The sequence below is a fragment of the Oncorhynchus masou genome, chromosome 20 (genome assembly GCF_036934945.1).
Source record: "Oncorhynchus masou masou isolate Uvic2021 chromosome 20, UVic_Omas_1.1, whole genome shotgun sequence".
In the NCBI taxonomy this organism is placed as follows: Eukaryota; Metazoa; Chordata; class Actinopteri; order Salmoniformes; family Salmonidae; genus Oncorhynchus; species Oncorhynchus masou.
The window spans coordinates 27,624,954-27,642,580 of record NC_088231.1 but is presented as its reverse complement, the minus strand read 5'-3'; the positions used below and the strand labels follow the sequence as shown (position 1 = coordinate 27,642,580).

Sequence of the window (17,627 nt, the reverse complement as noted above, 5' to 3'; positions counted from 1 at the left end):
AAAGACTGGACAAGATAGGTGCTGCTCTCCAATATTCACACTCACTGGCTTCCTTCACAAAAGACAGGACAAGATAGGTGCTGCTCTCCAATATTCATACTCACTGGCTTCCTTTTCACATCTCCTTTCCTTAAAGACAGGACTAGATAGGTGCTGCGCTCCAATATTCACACTCACTGGCTTCCTTCACACGTCTCCTTTCCTTTAAGGACTGTATAGCAGTAGAGAAAGTACTCTGTTTGGGATGTTCTGTCTTCTTAACCAAGCTCCTCTTCTCCCCTTCTGTTTTTCTATCCTCGTCCCTCTCTCCATCTCTGTTCCTCTTTGTCCTACTCCCTCACCCCTGTTCTCCAGGAGGGAGAGTGTGAGGAGGGAGACGTTGAAGCTGAAGTGGAGGTGGAGGTAGAGGTGGAGGGAGACATGTTGGAAGAAGAGACAGACGAGGACCTGGATGAAGAGGAGAACCCAGCAGTGATCGTGGAGGAGGTCCCAGGCAGGGGGCTGGAGCAGTATTTCTCTGCCCATGTTCTGGTCTACGATGACGGGACCTACCTGATACAGGACGTGGGGGAAGATCAGGAGGTGGAGACTGAGGTGGTGGAAACAGGTGAGAGACCGGGGTGGGATGTACACACAGGCCTCGGTCTACATATATCATCTACCATCTACCTACCCAACCTGAATACACTAGTACCATACATTCAGTACCAGTCAAACGTTTGGACACACCTGCTCGTGTTTCTTTATTTGTACTATCATCTACATTGTAGAATAATAGTGAAGACGTCACAACTATGTAATAACACATATGGAATCATGTAGTAACCAAACAAGTGTTAAACAGAGTGCACAGCTGTCATCAAGGCAAAGGGTGGCTACTTTGAAGACTCTCATATATTTTGAATTGTTTATCTCTTTTTCAGTTATTGCATGACTTTGAAATGTGTTATTTCATAGTTTTGATGTCTTCACTATTATTATACAATGTAAAAAATAAAGAAAACCCCTTGAATGAGTAGGTGTGTCCAAACTTTTGACGCTTACATCAGTTTACGCACACGCATACGTTATTTTCATTTGCACATACGCACATGCATACATTATTTTCCACACCATTCATACACACACGCACACACGCATACGCACTCACAGCTTTGGTGTACGTTACCTTGCATAACTCAGAAATGCACATACGCACACACACATGTCTGCACACATAGACATCATACACCTCTTGTGCATACATCCACACGCATACGCACACATACATAAAAAGTCCACACACGTGTACTGTTTGGAAGTTGTAAACATGTGTTGCATTGCAGTTGTGATTCCACTGGGATTACACATACCTACATTTGACCACGCATACATCATCACATACGCAACATTTTGAACATCTTGGCCATGTTCTGTTATACACACACGCATACACACGCACACATACATGCAGCATACATATTTACTATACCACCCACAGTATACATAAGTGGGACAGTTTCAGCTTTACACACAGTGGATAATAAAGCTAAGTGTGGACTATTCCACTTTGATTTGCACATTCACTTCAACACACCCCACGAGCACAAGGTACAGATGTTCGTTTGCCCTTGAACAGGCAGTTAACCATACACTTTCCCAGGCCTACAGTCAAAATACAGCTTTGTTCTTAACTGACTTGCCTGGTTAAATAAAGATAAAATAAAAAAGGCCTGTTCTGCTACATAGGTTTCTTCCTAGGTTCTGGCCATTTCACATGGAGTTTTTATAAACCTGCCACAAGTGTAATAAGTTTGGACAGCTTGTAAACATTGTTGATGCTGTTTGTGGTTTTACTGGGTACATTCACTGACATACAGCCCCACTTTGACAGATGATATCATCTGATGTAATTATTTTCCACACCTTCTTTATAAATCACAGCTTTGGTGTGGTTGCTATCAGAAAGCGGATTGATGTCTGGTTGATTTAGGCAAACCACTGTTTAAAGCCACAAGTGTAGTTTGGAGTTGAAACATGGTTGATTTAGTTGTGAACCAGTTTAAAGCCTGCTAGTTTCTCTATGATCTGGCCATTTCTGATTTCCACCCGGCAAACCAGTTTACCCCAAGCCTGGTTCCTTGTGGTTTCTTCCTAGGTTGGCCTTTCTGGCAGCACTTTGAGAATCAGCTGATTAATAAGCCTGGTATTTGTTTTTGGTTGATTTAGGCAAACAGTTTAAAGCCTGTAGTTAGTTGATTTAGGCAAACAGTTTAAAGCCTGTAGTTAGTTGATTTAGGCAAACAGTTTAAAGCCTGTAGTTAGTTGGACACGGTGGAGGGAAAAACACAACAAACCAAAAGCATTTAAGATGTAAAAAGTTATTTATTTATTTAATTATTTTTGAAGTATTCTCTTTGGAAAGGAGTGTGGTCCAGCCAAGCAAGCAGACAGACAACGGTGTTCTCCTTCCCTCAACGTTCCTAAAGTAGCCGACCTCTACTGTACCTTACATTTACATTTAAGTCATTTAGCAGACACCTTCCGAAACTTATTTTTATTGTTTAACTCCTTGTTTTTCTTCCCTTTTTAAAATTGCGTCATTAGTTGCTGACACGACGACTTGTTGTGCGAGTCGCTGAGTGCTGTCTGGGGCGTAGACTTGGTGTTTGACTCCAGTCAGAAAACTAACCCATTAAAGTGGATGATGACCTAAGTACCTACATGCTCTGGCATCAATCTAAACCTTTCTGCACTCGGTACCTCAGCAGACTGTTTCATTTTTAGTTACTTTAGTGAGAGATTTAAAAAAAAATCAGGCTTACATCATTCCTACTTAGACTAAGGCCGTTTTGCCATAATGCAAATGAAGACCCGTTTATATGCTCTTAAAATATTTATTCCTTGCGTTGAATGTTCATTGTTAGGAATGCAATACATACATTATATTAATGGTGTCTTAAAATGCTCTGTTATGCTTTTTAAAAATGTTGAATGCACGGGCCTATTGTGGAGGAATTGTCCTTTTTTCCTGCTTTGGTTGACGTTCGATCGATGCAAGAACAGAGATGGAAAAGAAAGCAAGACATCTCACTCGCTCCTTTTTTTCTCTCCTTCATATACAGTCAATGGACTAAGCGAATCAGACCCAGCTGCTAATTTATTGGTGCCTATGGGAGAGCCATCCCTTAAGCAGACAGGAACTTTAAAACATGGTTAACGGCCTGAGTGGGACATCTAAATGTATCCACCATCTTTGGCAAGCGCTCAAGAGAGAGCGGAGGATTTCCTGTGTTTAGCGCGGAAGGACACCCGTCTGCCGCGGTGTGGGGGTTGTGAAGCGGTCTGGATGAATTTGAGATTTCCTCTGGCGGCGGAGTGATCTGAGCTTTTGGCTGCCTTTCAGTGTGAAGTCAATACGAATCTGCAACACGGGAAGAACATGGCGACTTCACTTCATGAGGGGCCCGCTAACCAACTCGATCTGCTCATCAGAGCAGGTAACGGAATTTATTTAGAACTCGTTCTCCCGGCGACCGTTTGTTGACACTATGTGTTTATTTTAGCGACCGCTGCGCCCCCATATCCGTTAAGTAGTTTCATGAAATAATGGAGGGCAAAGCAGGAAGTGATCACCTTGCCTAGTAACCTGCATGGCGATGTCCGCTTTTCTTCAGTCGTTCTTAAAATGTTTAAAATTACCGTTTGGATTTGAGCACTGGAGGATTAGACCGCAATCTGCACGTAGCAGCGCGTGCATATCGTGATTTATAGTTTCTCCGTCCATGTGTATCATAATAACTGGTTATTCTGGCATAGAGGGAGTCCCGCTGAAACCAGGAAGTGTTGTAGATGTGTTGTCTTTCCTACGTCTTTGCCACGCTGTCTGAGTCGGAAGGGCATGTGGATTTCTGTTTATTCCGCGTTTATCATGGCTTTAAATACACACTCTGTATATATGATCTACCTATATTGAATCAGTTATGTTGTGATTTTATCCCTGTATTGAAATAGTCTATCGAAATATTTTTCCTTGTTGAATAACACATACAGCCAGTTTGTTCAAACATTGAATGACACGGAAGTGAGTGTAAACATTTAGTTGAAAGCTGTATTCTAGTCATTTTGTGACTTTTTCCCCCATCCATTTTCAGCCATGTTCCGTTTTTCTGAGTCAGATTCGGACCGTTATCTAAGTGTGGGCCCAGTGGTTTATCCCGTGAAGTGTGTGGCTGCTAACGGTGCACTCAATGCTGGCTTTTGCGTTTATTCGCTCGCGATTTTTAAGTGCAAATCGTGTCTCATTTAAGTTCAGTTCGCTATACAAATGTTATTCTTTTTTTTTTACATTGGCTAGAGTGTTATATTCCTTGATTTAACGATCATTTAAATATTTTTGGGATCATTTCGATGGCGGAAGCATTGTTATGCATCTAAGGCGGGTTGTGGCTTGATTGACAGGTCCATTTGACCAACGGCGCTCGTGAGGCGTTCGAAATCCTCCCACCAGCCAATGAGCGCTGCTAGACGGGTGGGCGTAGATTACTGACTTATCCAATGGTGTCCGGGGCGGGGTGTGAGTGACGTGGGGATGGAGACCGTCTTCACCGTCTTCGAAGAGAACTGGAGGGAAAGGCTACGCGAGTGTAAACACGGAAGTCATAGGGGACTGCACTACTTTGTGTCGGACTTGCTATTATTGGCTCGGTCAAATAGTACCAGCTTTTTCTTTCTTTCTTGTCGAGAAGTAATGATGAAAATCACATTTATTCACATGCATTTTGTACTTTTGAAATATGCTGACTTTTAGCCTAAATTACTTTTTACAGATGTTAATTCGTTTTCTTAAATACAATGACTGAGGTAGTGTAGCAGTGCTATTTCAACCCGAGTCCGAACCCAACCAAATATTCGGATAACCAACCTCGCTTATCATTATTAACCAAACACTCACTGTTGAACGAATCCCTACAAATATGAAAATGCCTGACATTTTATTTATTACTTAAAAAAAATATTAAAGTTAACACTTTTACAGTTAAACCCGTATGTATAATATGCTTACAGATAAATGCATCTTAGTATGTATGTCAAATGTCTGTGTTTATTTCTAGCCTCTGTATCGGTGTCAAAGTATCCAGTGCCCAGTCTATGTTATGGTCTATGGTGGGTTTATTTAGGTAGTCCTGCCTTGTTTCAACGGCAGCTCGGCCTATCAGGTGCCTATAGTAGGTCTGCTTGTTTATGTGTGTGTGTGTGTGTGGGGTGGGGGCTACAGTTTGTTTGCGCTTGGGACGATGGGTAGTGTGAGTGTCAGGGTCTGAATGGGGGGGGGCAGGCAGTCAGTCAGTCAGTCTTCCTAAAGATAACCCCTCTCCCCTGCCCTGTGCCTGCCTCATAGCCAAACATGGGCAGGGATGATGGTAACCAGAGACGTGCTTCCCAGAGAGGGACAACAGCAGGTGCCCTGGGTTTGGTTCCAAATGGCACCCTATCCACTATATAGTGCACTACTGTTGACCAGGACCCAGAGCGCTCTGGTCAAAAGTAGTGTACTGTAAATGGAATCCCTGGGCTTAGTCTGTCTCCTAGTTCCTCAGAATGACTGCATACCCCATACTAATAAATTACATACGTTTTCCTGGTCTCCTTTTCTTTGTGAAACAATTCCTAGCCCAAATGATTTACCATGACCAGATGAGCACAAGGAAACCCTCTAGACCCCTTGTTGTAGACAGCCCGTAATGAGGAAAACAGATTGGGTCATTTTAGAAGGAAAAACCGCAGGGCCCAAAGGAAAGGAGGAAACCATGACTTCTAACCAATACTTATTAGATGGTTAGTTACTTATGGTTAGTTAGTTATGGTTAGTTATAGATGGTTGGTTAGTTATAGATGGTTGGTTAGTTATGGTTGGTTGGTTAGTTATGGTTGGTTAGTTAGTTATAGATGGTTAGTTAGTTATAGTTGGTTAGTTATAGATGGTTAGTTAGTTATAGATGGTTAGTTATAGATGGTTAGTTATTTATGGTTAGTTAGTTATGGTTAGTTATAGATGGTTGGTTAGTTATAGATGGTTGGTTAGTTATAGATGGTTGGTTAGTTATAGATGGTTGGTTAGTTATAGATGGTTAGTTAGTTATAGATGGTTGGTTAGTTATGGTTGGTTAGTTAGTTATAGATGGTTAGTTAATTATAGATGGTTAGTTAATTATAGATGGTTAGTTAGTTATAGATGGTTAGTTAGTTGTGGTTAGTTAGTTACTTGATGCTCTGTAACATCTGTTTTAAGGTCAGTCTGACACTGTAGGTCATAGTGGTAGAGAGAGACTTTTATTTGCAGCTGATCCTACATCAGTTATTAAGCCATAGTAACTGGAGACAGAACAGTTGCTAGGGGGCGCCAGAGAGAATGTCATCTTTGACAGACTGTAGAAGTCCTGTGTGAAGTGTAGTAAACAAGCCATTCTAGTGTCTCATCCTTTAGTTTGGTAGTAAACCGTTAATGGTGGAAAACCAAACCGTGGTAACAGTCTTGAGGTCACCAAACACAACTTTTATTTCCAGTAGGATGCATCAGAACCCCTCTGTACTGTACAAGTAATGAAATGTCTACGGACCTGCAACGGTGCTTTTCCCCTTTAGTAACGTGTGTTGTCTGTGTTTCAGTGGAGGCGTCTGTCCATTACCAACAGTCTGGCTCCACTATCTACTGTTCAGATAAGACCATCGAGGCTGCTGAGGCTCTGCTGCACATGGACTCTGTTACCAGCCTGAGAGGAGACCGCAGCCCAGGTATTCACCATGACATGTTCCATCCATAAGCAGCCGAGAGACCAGAACAGAGAGACATTATTGAGACCGCAGCCCAGGTATTCACCATGACATGTTCCATCCATAAGCAGCCGAGAGACAAGAACAGAGACATTATTGATGTGAGACCACAGCCCAGGTATTCACCATGATCCATAAGATGTTCCATCCATAACGTTTTCAGCCGTCCCAGAGACCAGAACAGAGACCGTGGGACCACCCCATGTTCCATCCATAAGCAGCCGAGACCGTAGCCCAGGTATTCACCATGACATGTTCCATCCCATAAGCAGCCGAGAGACAAGAACAGAGTGAGACATTATTGAGACCGCCAGCCCAGGAAGGTTATTCACCACCCTGACATGTTCCATCCATAGAGCAGTGAGAGACAAGAACAGAGAGACATTATTGATGTCGTAGATCTCAGATGATTTCATACCAATGTTGAAAGGTTAGTTGACACAAGGTCACATCCACCAGAACAAACCACCACTGTTTCAGGAAGAAGAAAGGTTCTGATGAACACGTTTTCCCTCTCGTCCCACTAGATGTGATTCATCCCGGACCAGTCAGGTGGGACACCCTGGGACCACCCCACTGAGAACTTTCATCCACAGATACTGGCTGTTGATTGGTCTGGCAGATACGTGATGATTGGAGATACTGGCTGGATGGAGATGTCTGTTGATTGGAGATACTGGAAGACTGTTGATTGGAGATACTGGCTGTTGACTGGAGGTACCCTCATTGGAGAGGAACTGGCTGACTGGAGATGCTGGCTGTTGAGGAGATGCCTGACCACCAACCTGTCAGGAAATGAAGAAAAGGTTATAAAGTGATGAAATAGGACTGACTTGTCACCCTGGTAGATCTTGTAGACAACCAGAGGAAATGGCCACCAACCTGTCAGAAAGGTTAAGATGACTCTAAGACAGATAGAATACTGGCTATCCACTGAGAACTGGCTGTAATTGTAGATACTGGCTGTTGATTGGAGATACTGGCTGTTGATTGGAGATACTGGCTGTTGATTGGAGATACTGGCTGTTGATTGGAGATACTGGCTGTTGTATCTTGTAGACAGGATGTTGATGGTAAATAGGACTGGCTGTATCTTGTAGACAGGATGTTGATGGTAAATAGGACTGGTTGTATCTTGTTGATGGACAGGATGTTGATGGTAAATATCTTGTAGATATGGAAATGGCTGTTGTATCTTGTTGATGACAGGATGTTGATGGTAAATAGGACTGGCTGTATCTTGTAGACAGGATGTTGATGGTAAATAGGACTGGTTGTATCTTGTTGATGGTAAATAGGACTGGTTGTATCTTGGATGTTGATGGTAAATAGGACTGGTTGTATCTTGTAGACAGGATGTTGATGGTAAATAGGACTGGTTGTATCTTGTAGACAGGATGTTGATGGTAAATAGGACTGGTTGTATCTTGTAGACAGGATGTTGATGGTAAATAGGACTGGTTGTATCTTGTGTTGATGGTAAATAGGACTGGTTGTATCTTGTAGACAGATGTTGATGGTAAATAGGACTGGTTGTATCTTGTAGACAGGATGTTGATGGTAAATAGGACTGGCTGTGTCTTGTAGACAGGATGTTGATGGTAAATAGGACTGGTTGTATCTTGTAGACAGGATGTTGATGGTAAATAGGACTGGTTGTATCTTGTAGACAGAAAGAGCGCCGTCTATTGGCATATTGGGAGATTGCACGCAATGTGAAATGCTCATGTCTTCGACTCATGTCAATTGATTTGATTGATTTTTGAATAACTTTATTGGTCTGTTTGTCTGTGTAGCGGGGAGGAAGCCAAAGACCCACCCGCCTGCTGTGTCCAACGGATCACCGGACCTCAGCATCAAGAAGAAACCCAGAGAAGGAAAAGGTGGGACACACCAAACATACAGAAAGGACACGGACATAAACCCCTAGGATTTCATGTGTTGATATTAACCATATTCTTTGTGAAGTTTAACCTGTTGTTTAAACCTGTAAACGTAGAGGAAGAATAAGTATGGTCTCTGTCGACCGGCCCGCCTGTCTCTCTGTCGACCGACCCGCCTGTCTCTCTGTCGACCGACCCGCCTGTCTCTCTGTCGACCGACCCGCCTGTCTCTCTGTCGACCGACCCCGCCTGTCTCTCTGTCGACCGACCCGCCTGTCTCTCTGTCGACCGACCCGCCTGTCTCTCTGTCGACCGACCCGCCTGTCTCTCTGTCGACCGACCCGCCTGTCTCTCTGTCGACCGACCCGCCTGTCTCTCTGTCGACCGACCCGCCTGTCTCTCTGTCGACCGACCCGCCTGTCTCTCTGTCGACCGACCCGCCTGTCTCTCTGTCGACCGACCCGCCTGTCTCTCTGTCGACCGACCCGCCTGTCTCTGGTCCCCCAGGCAGCACCACGTACCTGTGGGAGTTCCTGTTGGACTTGCTCCAGGACAAGAACACCTGTCCCAGGTACATCAAGTGGACTCAGAGGGAGAAGGGCATCTTCAAGCTGGTGGACTCCAAGGCCGTGTCCAAGCTGTGGGGCAAACACAAGAACAAACCTGACATGAACTATGAGACCATGGGACGGGCTCTGAGGTGAGGGTTTACCCTACAACCGTCTAGCACTTGAAATGGCATTGACTGTGGAAGAGGCTTTAAGCTGAGTTAGGTGTGTAGGTTGTTGGTTTGGATGAGTTCCTCTGAGGAACATGATCCCCTCCCTCCGTCTTCCCCCTCCTCTCTTCCTATCCCCTCCCTCCTCTTTCCTTCCCTCCGTCTTCGCTCTCTTTGTCCCCCTCCTCTCTCACCATCCCCTCCCTCCCTCTATTTCCCTCCCTCCTTCTTCCCTCTCTCTCTCCAACTCCTTTCTCCCTATCCCCTCCCTCCTCCTCTCTCTCTCTCTTTGTCCCCCTCCTCTCCCCCCTCCCTCCTCCCCCTCCTCTCTCCCTATTTCCCTCCCTCCGTCTTCCCTCTCTTTCCCTATCCCCTCCCTCTATTTCCCTCCCTCCTTCTTCCCTTCTTCCTCTCTCTTTCCCTATCCCCTCCCTCTATTTCCCTCCCTCCGTCTTCCCTCCGTCTCGCTCACCCTCCTCTCTCCCTCCCTCTCTACCAGGTACTACTACCAACGTGGTATACTGGCCAAGGTCGAAGGTCAGCGGCTGGTCTACCAGTTCAAGGAGATGCCCAAGAACATCGTTGTCATCGAGGACGACAAGTCCGACTCCAGATCGGGCGATCTTATTGGCTCAGAGAAGTCTTACCACGAGAGGGTCCTGCCCTCGTCGGAGACGATACTGAATGTGGCCGAGCTCGCCACGACGCCCACCATCCTGGGGGGTGGGACTAGAACCGGAGTCCATCCTCCGGTTGCTAAGGGCAACAAGGCGGTGATGACGGGGGGCGGGGCGGCGGTTCCGAGGATAGTGACCATTTCCACGGCGCCAGACGGAACCCAGACGCAGCATTCTCACACGGCCATCATCCCCACTGCCTCAGGACCCAGGTTAGACAACCCGAATACTGACCCTGAAACATACAATTCACTTTGGAGGTTTTATGCTGAATGTAAATTAGTTTATCTATCGATGTCCAGTAAGTTTGTATTTACAAAACTTTGTCACTGACTCCATTTTGTTATCGTTTCCGGTTCCAGGACTGTACGGGTTGCCATGCAAGTGCCTGTAGTCATGACAACGTCACTGGGCCAAAAGATCTCGACGGTTGCCGTGCAACAGGCGCCAGGGACGTCGGGAGGCCAAACGACGTACCAATTGGCCAACGCCTCTCCCATCGGCACGGCAACGGGCAACGCGAACTCCCAACCGAAGGTGGGTAACCACGCTAGTTGGTGTGTCAGCTAGCTACTCTGTAGTGTCGACAGAATGGACAGTTTGACGGCTGAGCGACAGACACGCCTCATACTAACCAAGTCCACGATTCAAAACTTGAATCTTGGAAACCATATTATCTTTCTCATGATCTCATGAAATTAAAATGAATGAGATCTAATCCTTCACCTTCTACATCATAATTATTTTGCCTGCGTTGTAATCAGACCCCCCCCACTCTGTATAGATCTAGAATGTGTAGACCTGTTCCTAACCATATCTCTTCTCTCCAGGTTGTAATCAGACCCCCCCTGTATAGATCACTCTGTATAGATCTAGAATGTGTCTGTATAGATCTAGAATGTTCCTAACCATATCTCTCCTCTCCAGGTTGTGATCCAGACCCCCCCCCACACTGTATAGATCTAGAATGTGTAGACATGTTCCTAACCATATCTCTTCTCTCCAGGTTGTATGTCAGACAGACCCCCACACACACACTGTATAGATCTAGAATGTGTAGACATGTTCCTAACCATATCTCTCTCTCCAGGTTGTGATCAGACCCCCCCCACTCTGTATAGATCTAGAATGTGTAGACCTGTTCCTAACCATATCTCTCTCTCCAGGTTGTGTTCCTATCAGACCCCCCCCCACACACTGTATAGATCTAGAATGTGTAGACCTGTTCCTAACCATGTCTCTTCTCTCCAGGTTGTATGTAGTCAGACCCCCACACACACACTGTATAGATCTAGAATGTGTAGACATGTTCCTAACCATATCTCTCCTCTCCAGGTTGTGATCCAGCCCCCCCCCCCACACTGTATAGATCTAGAATGTGTAGACCTGTTCCTAACCATGTCTCTTCTCTCCAGGTTGTATGTAGTCAGACCCCCACACACACACACTGTATAGATCTAGAATGTGTAGACATGTTCCTAACCATATCTCTCCTCTCCAGGTTGTGTTCCAGACCCCCCCCCACTCTGTATAGATCTAGAATGTGTAGACATGTTCCTAACCATATCTCTCCTCTCCAGGTTGTGATCCAGACCCCCCCCCACACACACACTCTGTATAGATCTAGAATGTGTAGACATGTTCCTAACCATATCTCTCCTCTCCAGTTGTGATCCAGACCCCCCACACTCTATAGATCTAGAATGTGTAGACATGTTCCTAACCATATCTCTCCTCTCCAGGTTGTGATCCAGACCCCCCCTCCCACTCTGTATAGATCTAGAATGTGTAGACATGTTCCTAACCATATCTCTCCTCTCCAGGTTGTGATCCAGACCATCCCCACCATGGTTCCAGCCACAGCGGAGAACGGAGACAAGATCACGGTCCAACTGGCTAAGATCATCACCATCCCGGCCCACCAGCTGGCCCAGTACCAGCAGCAGACCAAGCCTGGCCTGGGGGGCGCCCCGACGGGCAGCATCTCTCTCCTGGGCGGGACAAACTCCTGGGGGGTACGAGCCCTGGCACCTCATGTTACCATGGCTGCAGGGACACAGGTGTCTGTTTTAAAAATAGTTTTTTTATTGGCCATTTTAAGCTAAAAATCAGAAAACAACATCACAAGAAGCTGAAATGCAAGTATAAAAGTATTGCATTTGGGCACAGACTTCATGTGTTTTTCTGTGTATTAATTTATATTTATTTTTTGTTACAAATTCAAACATTGTCTTCATTTATGGAATTACAAATTGTATCCCCTGTGACCAAGGTGATGAGGCTGGCTGTTCCCACAACGCTGCATCATCATCATCAACAACAACAGACGCATCATATCGTCACGACGACGCAAGGTGGCGGGACCGGGACGGCAGTGGTCACCGTGACGACGACGACGGCCAATCAGAGCGCTCCGGTGGCGGCATCCCATATCATCAGCGGCATCATCAAGAGATCTGCCACGGCGACGAGAGAACCGCAGCAGCAGCAAGCCAAGACGCTGACCGTTAAAACGGTACAGGCCCTCCCCGTCCAGACCACGTTACCGGAAACACACGACATCATCACCGTAGTCGTCTAAATCAGGAGGTCTGGAGTGTTGAGGCCACAAGTACGGACACACACACACACACACACACACCTCAACATTGTTTGTACAGTTTTTGGCCACATAGTTTGTTCTTCTTTTTCTACGTGACTCTGAGAGACTATAAAGACCCACAACCAGCTCTGATTTACCCTGGGAGGGGGTCTACCTTCCTACCACAGCCTCATCTATATGGGGGTGGGGGCGGGTCTACCTTCCTACCACAGCCTCATCTATATGGGGGTGGGGGCGGGTCCTCTTCCTACCACAGCCTCTTCTATATGGGGGTGGGGGCGGGTCTACCTTCCTACCACAGCCTCATCTATGGGGGAGGGGGGGGTGGGGGTTCTACCTTCCTACCACAGCCTCATCTATATGGGGGTGGGGGCGGGTCTACCTTCCTACCACAGCCTCATCTATGGGGGTGGGGGGGGTCTACCTTCCTACCACAGCCTCATCTATATGGGGGTGGGGGCGGGTCTACCTTCCTACCACAGCCTCATCTATATGGGGGTGGGGGGGGGTCTACCTTCCTACCACAGCCTCATCTATATGGGGGTGGGGGCGGGTCTACCTTCCTACCACAGCCGCATCTATGGGGGTGGGGGGGGTCTACCTTCCTACCACAGCCTCATCTATGGGGGTGGGGGGGGGGGTGGGGGGAGTCTACCTTCCTACCACAGCCTCATCTATGGGGGTGGGGGGGGGTCTACCTTCCTACCACAGCCTCATCTATATGGGGGTGGGGCGGGTCTACCTTCCTACCACAGCCTCTTCTATGGGGGTGGGGGGGGGGGGGGGGAGTCTACCTTCCTACCACAGCCTCATCTATGGGGGTGGGGGGGGTCTACCTTCCTACCACAGCCTCATCTATATGGGGGTGGGGGCGGGTCTACCTTCCTACCACAGCCTCTTCTATGGGGGTGGGGGGGGGGAGTCTACCTTCCTACCACAGCCTCATCTATGGGGGTGGGGGCGGGTCTACCTTCCTACCACAGCCTCTTTTATGGGGGTGGGGGGTCTACCTTCCTACCACAGCCTCTTCTATGGGGGTGGGGGGGTCTACCTTCCTACCACAGCCTCATCTATGGGGGGGGGTCTACCTTCCTACCACAGCCTCATCTATGGGGGTGGGGGGGGGGCCTCATCTATGGGGGGGGGGAGAGTCTACCTTCCTACCACAGCCTCATCTATGGGGGTGGGGGGGGTCTACCTTCCTACCACAGCCTCATCTATGGGGGTGGGGGGGGTCTACCTTCCTACCACAGCCTCATCTATGGGGGTGGGGGAGGGTCTACCTTCCTACCACAGCCTCATCTATGGGGGTGGGGGAGTCTACCTTCCTACCACAGCCTCATCTATGGGGGTGGGGGGGGGGGGTCTACCTTCCTACCACAGCCTCATCTATGGGGGTGGGGGGGTCTACCTCCCTACCAGAGCCTCATCTATGGGGGTGGGGGGGGTCTACCTTCCTACCACAGCCTCATCTATGGGGGTGGGGGGGGTCTACCTTCCTACCACAGCCTCATCTATGGGGGGGGGGGCGGGTCTACCTTCCTACCACAGCCTCATCTATATGGGGGTGGGGGGGGTCTACCTTCCTACCACAGCCTCATCTATATGGGGGTGGGGGGGGTCTACCTTCCTACCACAGCCTCATCTATATGGGGGTGGGGGGGTCTACCTTCCTACCACAGCCTCATCTATGGGGGTGGGGGGGGTCTACCTTCCTACCACAGCCTCATCTATGGGGGTGGGGGGGTCTACCTTCCTACCACAGCCTCATCTATGGGGGTGGGGGGGGGGGTCTACCTTCCTACCACAGCCTCATCTGGGGGTGGGGGGGGTCTACCTTCCTACCACAGCCTCATCTATGGGGGTGGGGGGTCTAGTCTACCTTCCTACCACAGCCTCATCTATGGGGGTGGTGGGGGGTCTACCTTCCTACCACAGCCTCATCTATATGGGGGTGGGGGGTCTACCTTCCTACCACAGCCTCATCTATATGGGGGTGGGGGGGGTCTACCTTCCTACCACAGCCTCATCTATGGGGGTGGGGGGGGGTCTACCTTCCTACCACAGCCTCATCTCTATGGAGACCCAGGCTGCATCCCAAATGGCCCCCTATTCCCTATACAGTACACTACTTCTGTAGGGAATAGGGAGTCATTTGAGTCGTACCATACTGTCGGTTACCCAGCCAACGTAGGAACCCAGCAATGACTTTTCAAAAGGGAAGAATCTCCTTCAGAACAAGGGACCAAGTCAAACTGAAATCACTACATGTTCTGATCCTGGCAGATGAGACACTAGCTGACTAAGCTACAACGGACAAATGCAACGTTAAAAAGACAAAACGAGAACACTAAACAAAAGGCTAATTATAAAAAATAAAAATGAACTGGAAAGGAGTGAGATGGAGATGGAGGGGGGGGTGTTTGTATAGAAATGTATCTGTGTACGACCAGCATTTGATTTGCCGAATCACTGTGCAGATTCCCGGTGCGTTAACAAACCACACGAAAGACTGCGGGCTGTTCTAGGATCAGCTCTTACAAGAGGAAAATAAAAAGCCAAAAGGACGTGTGTGAGTATATAACTATTATACAGTTTAGGGGAATTCAGCCTTAGAATGATCTGTTTTTATTTGTCATTCATTGTTTATAAGATAATTCAGCTTTTTTTTGTGTGTTACGGTTTCTTGACCTTTTTGGATACCTTGTACCAAGCGCAGTGTTATAAAACAGTAGGACAACACCATTGTTCTCTTATAGTCTGAAGCCCAGGTCATGTGGGTTGGTTACAGGGTTTGGGGTCAAAACCATTACAATTCAGGAAGTAGACTGAAATTCCAATTCTCTTCAATGATTAAAAAATAAAAAATTAGCATTGACTGTAATAGAAATGGAATTGACTCCCAACCCTGGTTGGTTCTAGTAGGCCTTGACCATAGGCTTACTGCATCTACATCCCCACGGTAACTGTCTCTAGGGTAACTGCTCGTCAGCCGTCTTGGCTCCGCCCCCTACATTTCCTTTAGCAGTTTTTGCTTTTCTTAGTCATATGAAGAGGGAGAAAGCTGTTCGGACTGAACTAGTTTGTATATTCAACATTTGAAGTATATTCTATTTTGTTGTACTCTTGTTTCAAAGTGTATTCAAGTAGATTTTACTGAAATATAAAAAAAAAACATTTGAATTAAACGACTTTCTGTTTTGTCTTTTGTTTAATTAAATTATGCTCTTCCGAAGGTGACGTTTCTGCATTTGTGGTAAATGCTGTTGTTGCCTCAGCCGTGTTAGAGCGCGTCAAAACCGTGAGAGAGGTGATCCACACGCCACCGGGAACCCTTCTCTCTGGGACCTGTTCCAACCGACAACTAGTAAACCTTTGGTTGCAGGGATTCTGTTTTTAAGCAGTTCCATTCAGGGTTTAACCAGAACTAGTTGAACGGGAGGCAAGACTGGCTTCAATGGCTCAGCTGGTTGGTGCAGAGTGACTGCGTTCACCAAACGACTGCAATGTACTTAAAAGTGTGTAGACGGAGTACAGAAGTTTAGTAGCTCCTGTAATCAGAGTTCTAGGTTCCATCCCCATCTGGAACATGTGTAGACAGAGTACAGTAGCTCCTGTAATCAGAGTTCTAGCCATCCCCATCTGGAACATGTGTAGACGGGGTATAGCTCCTGTAATCAGAGTTCTAGGTTCCATCAGGAACACACAGCAGACGTCACTGTCGTAGTTCATGTCCACATTTCACATGCTGGTGATAAGTGTAGTTCCACAGCTTACCACCAGGGGACATTGGATGGCATTCCAACTGGTGAGGTAGGAAGTGATTTAGAATGTGTAGAACACCACACAGAGGCAGAGAAGAAGGGCACATTATTTTATTGCACATAGGCTGACAGTTTGAATATAAACTACTGTCCTGGGACTGATGCTCATGGACTGGACATAAGTGGGTCAGTTGGTAGTACGTGGCACCATGCCAGCGATATGGTTTAGTTTCCTACTGGGGCCACCCATACAATGTATAGACACACTACTGGAAGTGTGTTTTGGATAAAATACACCTAGATACTATTTATATTACAGATGAAATGTACCGTAGGGGTACGTTCAGATAGCATATTTCCATTTAGAACAAACGCTCATCTCTGACACATACAATAAGGAATCACGTTGGCTCTATTTAGTGGTATTTCTATATGCAACGTTGTTGTACTCCACATGGCCCTGGTACAAGTATCAGTAGGCATTAATGACTGACCAGTATTAGACCAGAAAAGGATATATATACACACACACACACACACACACACACAGTAAGAGCAAGATCCCCCTCTGCAGTTGAGGAAATGCTGTGCTGATGAACATTACAAAACATGTTTAACACATATTCAGACACATTGTTACAGATTCCTTTTAAAATGTAATACTTTTCATCAATCTACACCCACAATACCCCGTAATGACAAAGCAAAAACAGGTTAAGACATTTTTACAAATTTAAAAGTATTTCCATAAGTATTCAAAATCAGTACTTTGTTGAAGCGATTACAGACTCAAATGTTCTTGAGTATGATGCTACAAGCTGGTCACACCTGTATTTGGGAAGCGTCGCTGCACAGATATTTTCAGGTCTTTCCAAAGATGTCCGATCAGGATCAAGTCCGGGCTCTGGTTGGACCACTCAAGGACAGAGACTTGTCCCGAAGCCACTCCTGCGTTGTTTTGGCTGTGTGCTTAGGATCATTGTCGTGTTGAAGGTGAACCTTCGCCCCCAGTCTGAGGTCATGTGTGCTCTGGAGCAGGTTCATCGAGGATCCGTCTGTACTTTCTGTTAATCTTTGCCTCCATCCTGACTAGTCTCCCTGCCACTGGAAAACATCTCCACAGCCTGACGCCGCCACCACCATGCTTCACCGTAGGGATGGTGCAAGGTT

The 17,627-nt window shown here is 46.8% G+C and overlaps 1 protein-coding gene and 1 pseudogene across 1 annotated transcript; both read left to right on the top strand.

Moving 5' to 3' along the window:
• Nucleotides 1–17,627, top strand: part of LOC135506610 (ETS-related transcription factor Elf-2-like) — a 276,324-nt pseudogene that overhangs the window by 9,187 nt on the left and 249,510 nt on the right.
• Nucleotides 358–12,926, top strand: LOC135507216 (ETS-related transcription factor Elf-2-like). Its single transcript, XM_064926805.1, has 8 exons — nt 358–607; nt 6,649–6,774; nt 6,847–6,860; nt 9,038–9,396; nt 9,914–10,303; nt 10,454–10,628; nt 11,915–12,151; nt 12,364–12,926. The coding sequence occupies exons 1-8, from the start codon at nt 421–423 to the stop codon at nt 12,670–12,672; spliced, it is 1,797 nt and encodes a 598-aa protein (XP_064782877.1). The 5' UTR covers nt 358–420; the 3' UTR covers nt 12,673–12,926.

Bases quoted from the DNA above. Each gene is read 5' to 3' on its own strand.
- LOC135507216 (XM_064926805.1), top strand. From the start codon at position 421: ATGTTGGAAGAAGAGACAGACGAGGACCTGGATGAAGAGGAGAACCCA. The intron at 608-6,648 runs GTGAGAGACCGG...TCTGTGTTTCAG, and splicing joins GACTGAGGTGGTGGAAACAG to TGGAGGCGTCTGTCCATTAC. The intron at 10,629-11,914 runs GTGGGTAACCAC...TCTCCTCTCCAG, and splicing joins ACGCGAACTCCCAACCGAAG to GTTGTGATCCAGACCATCCC.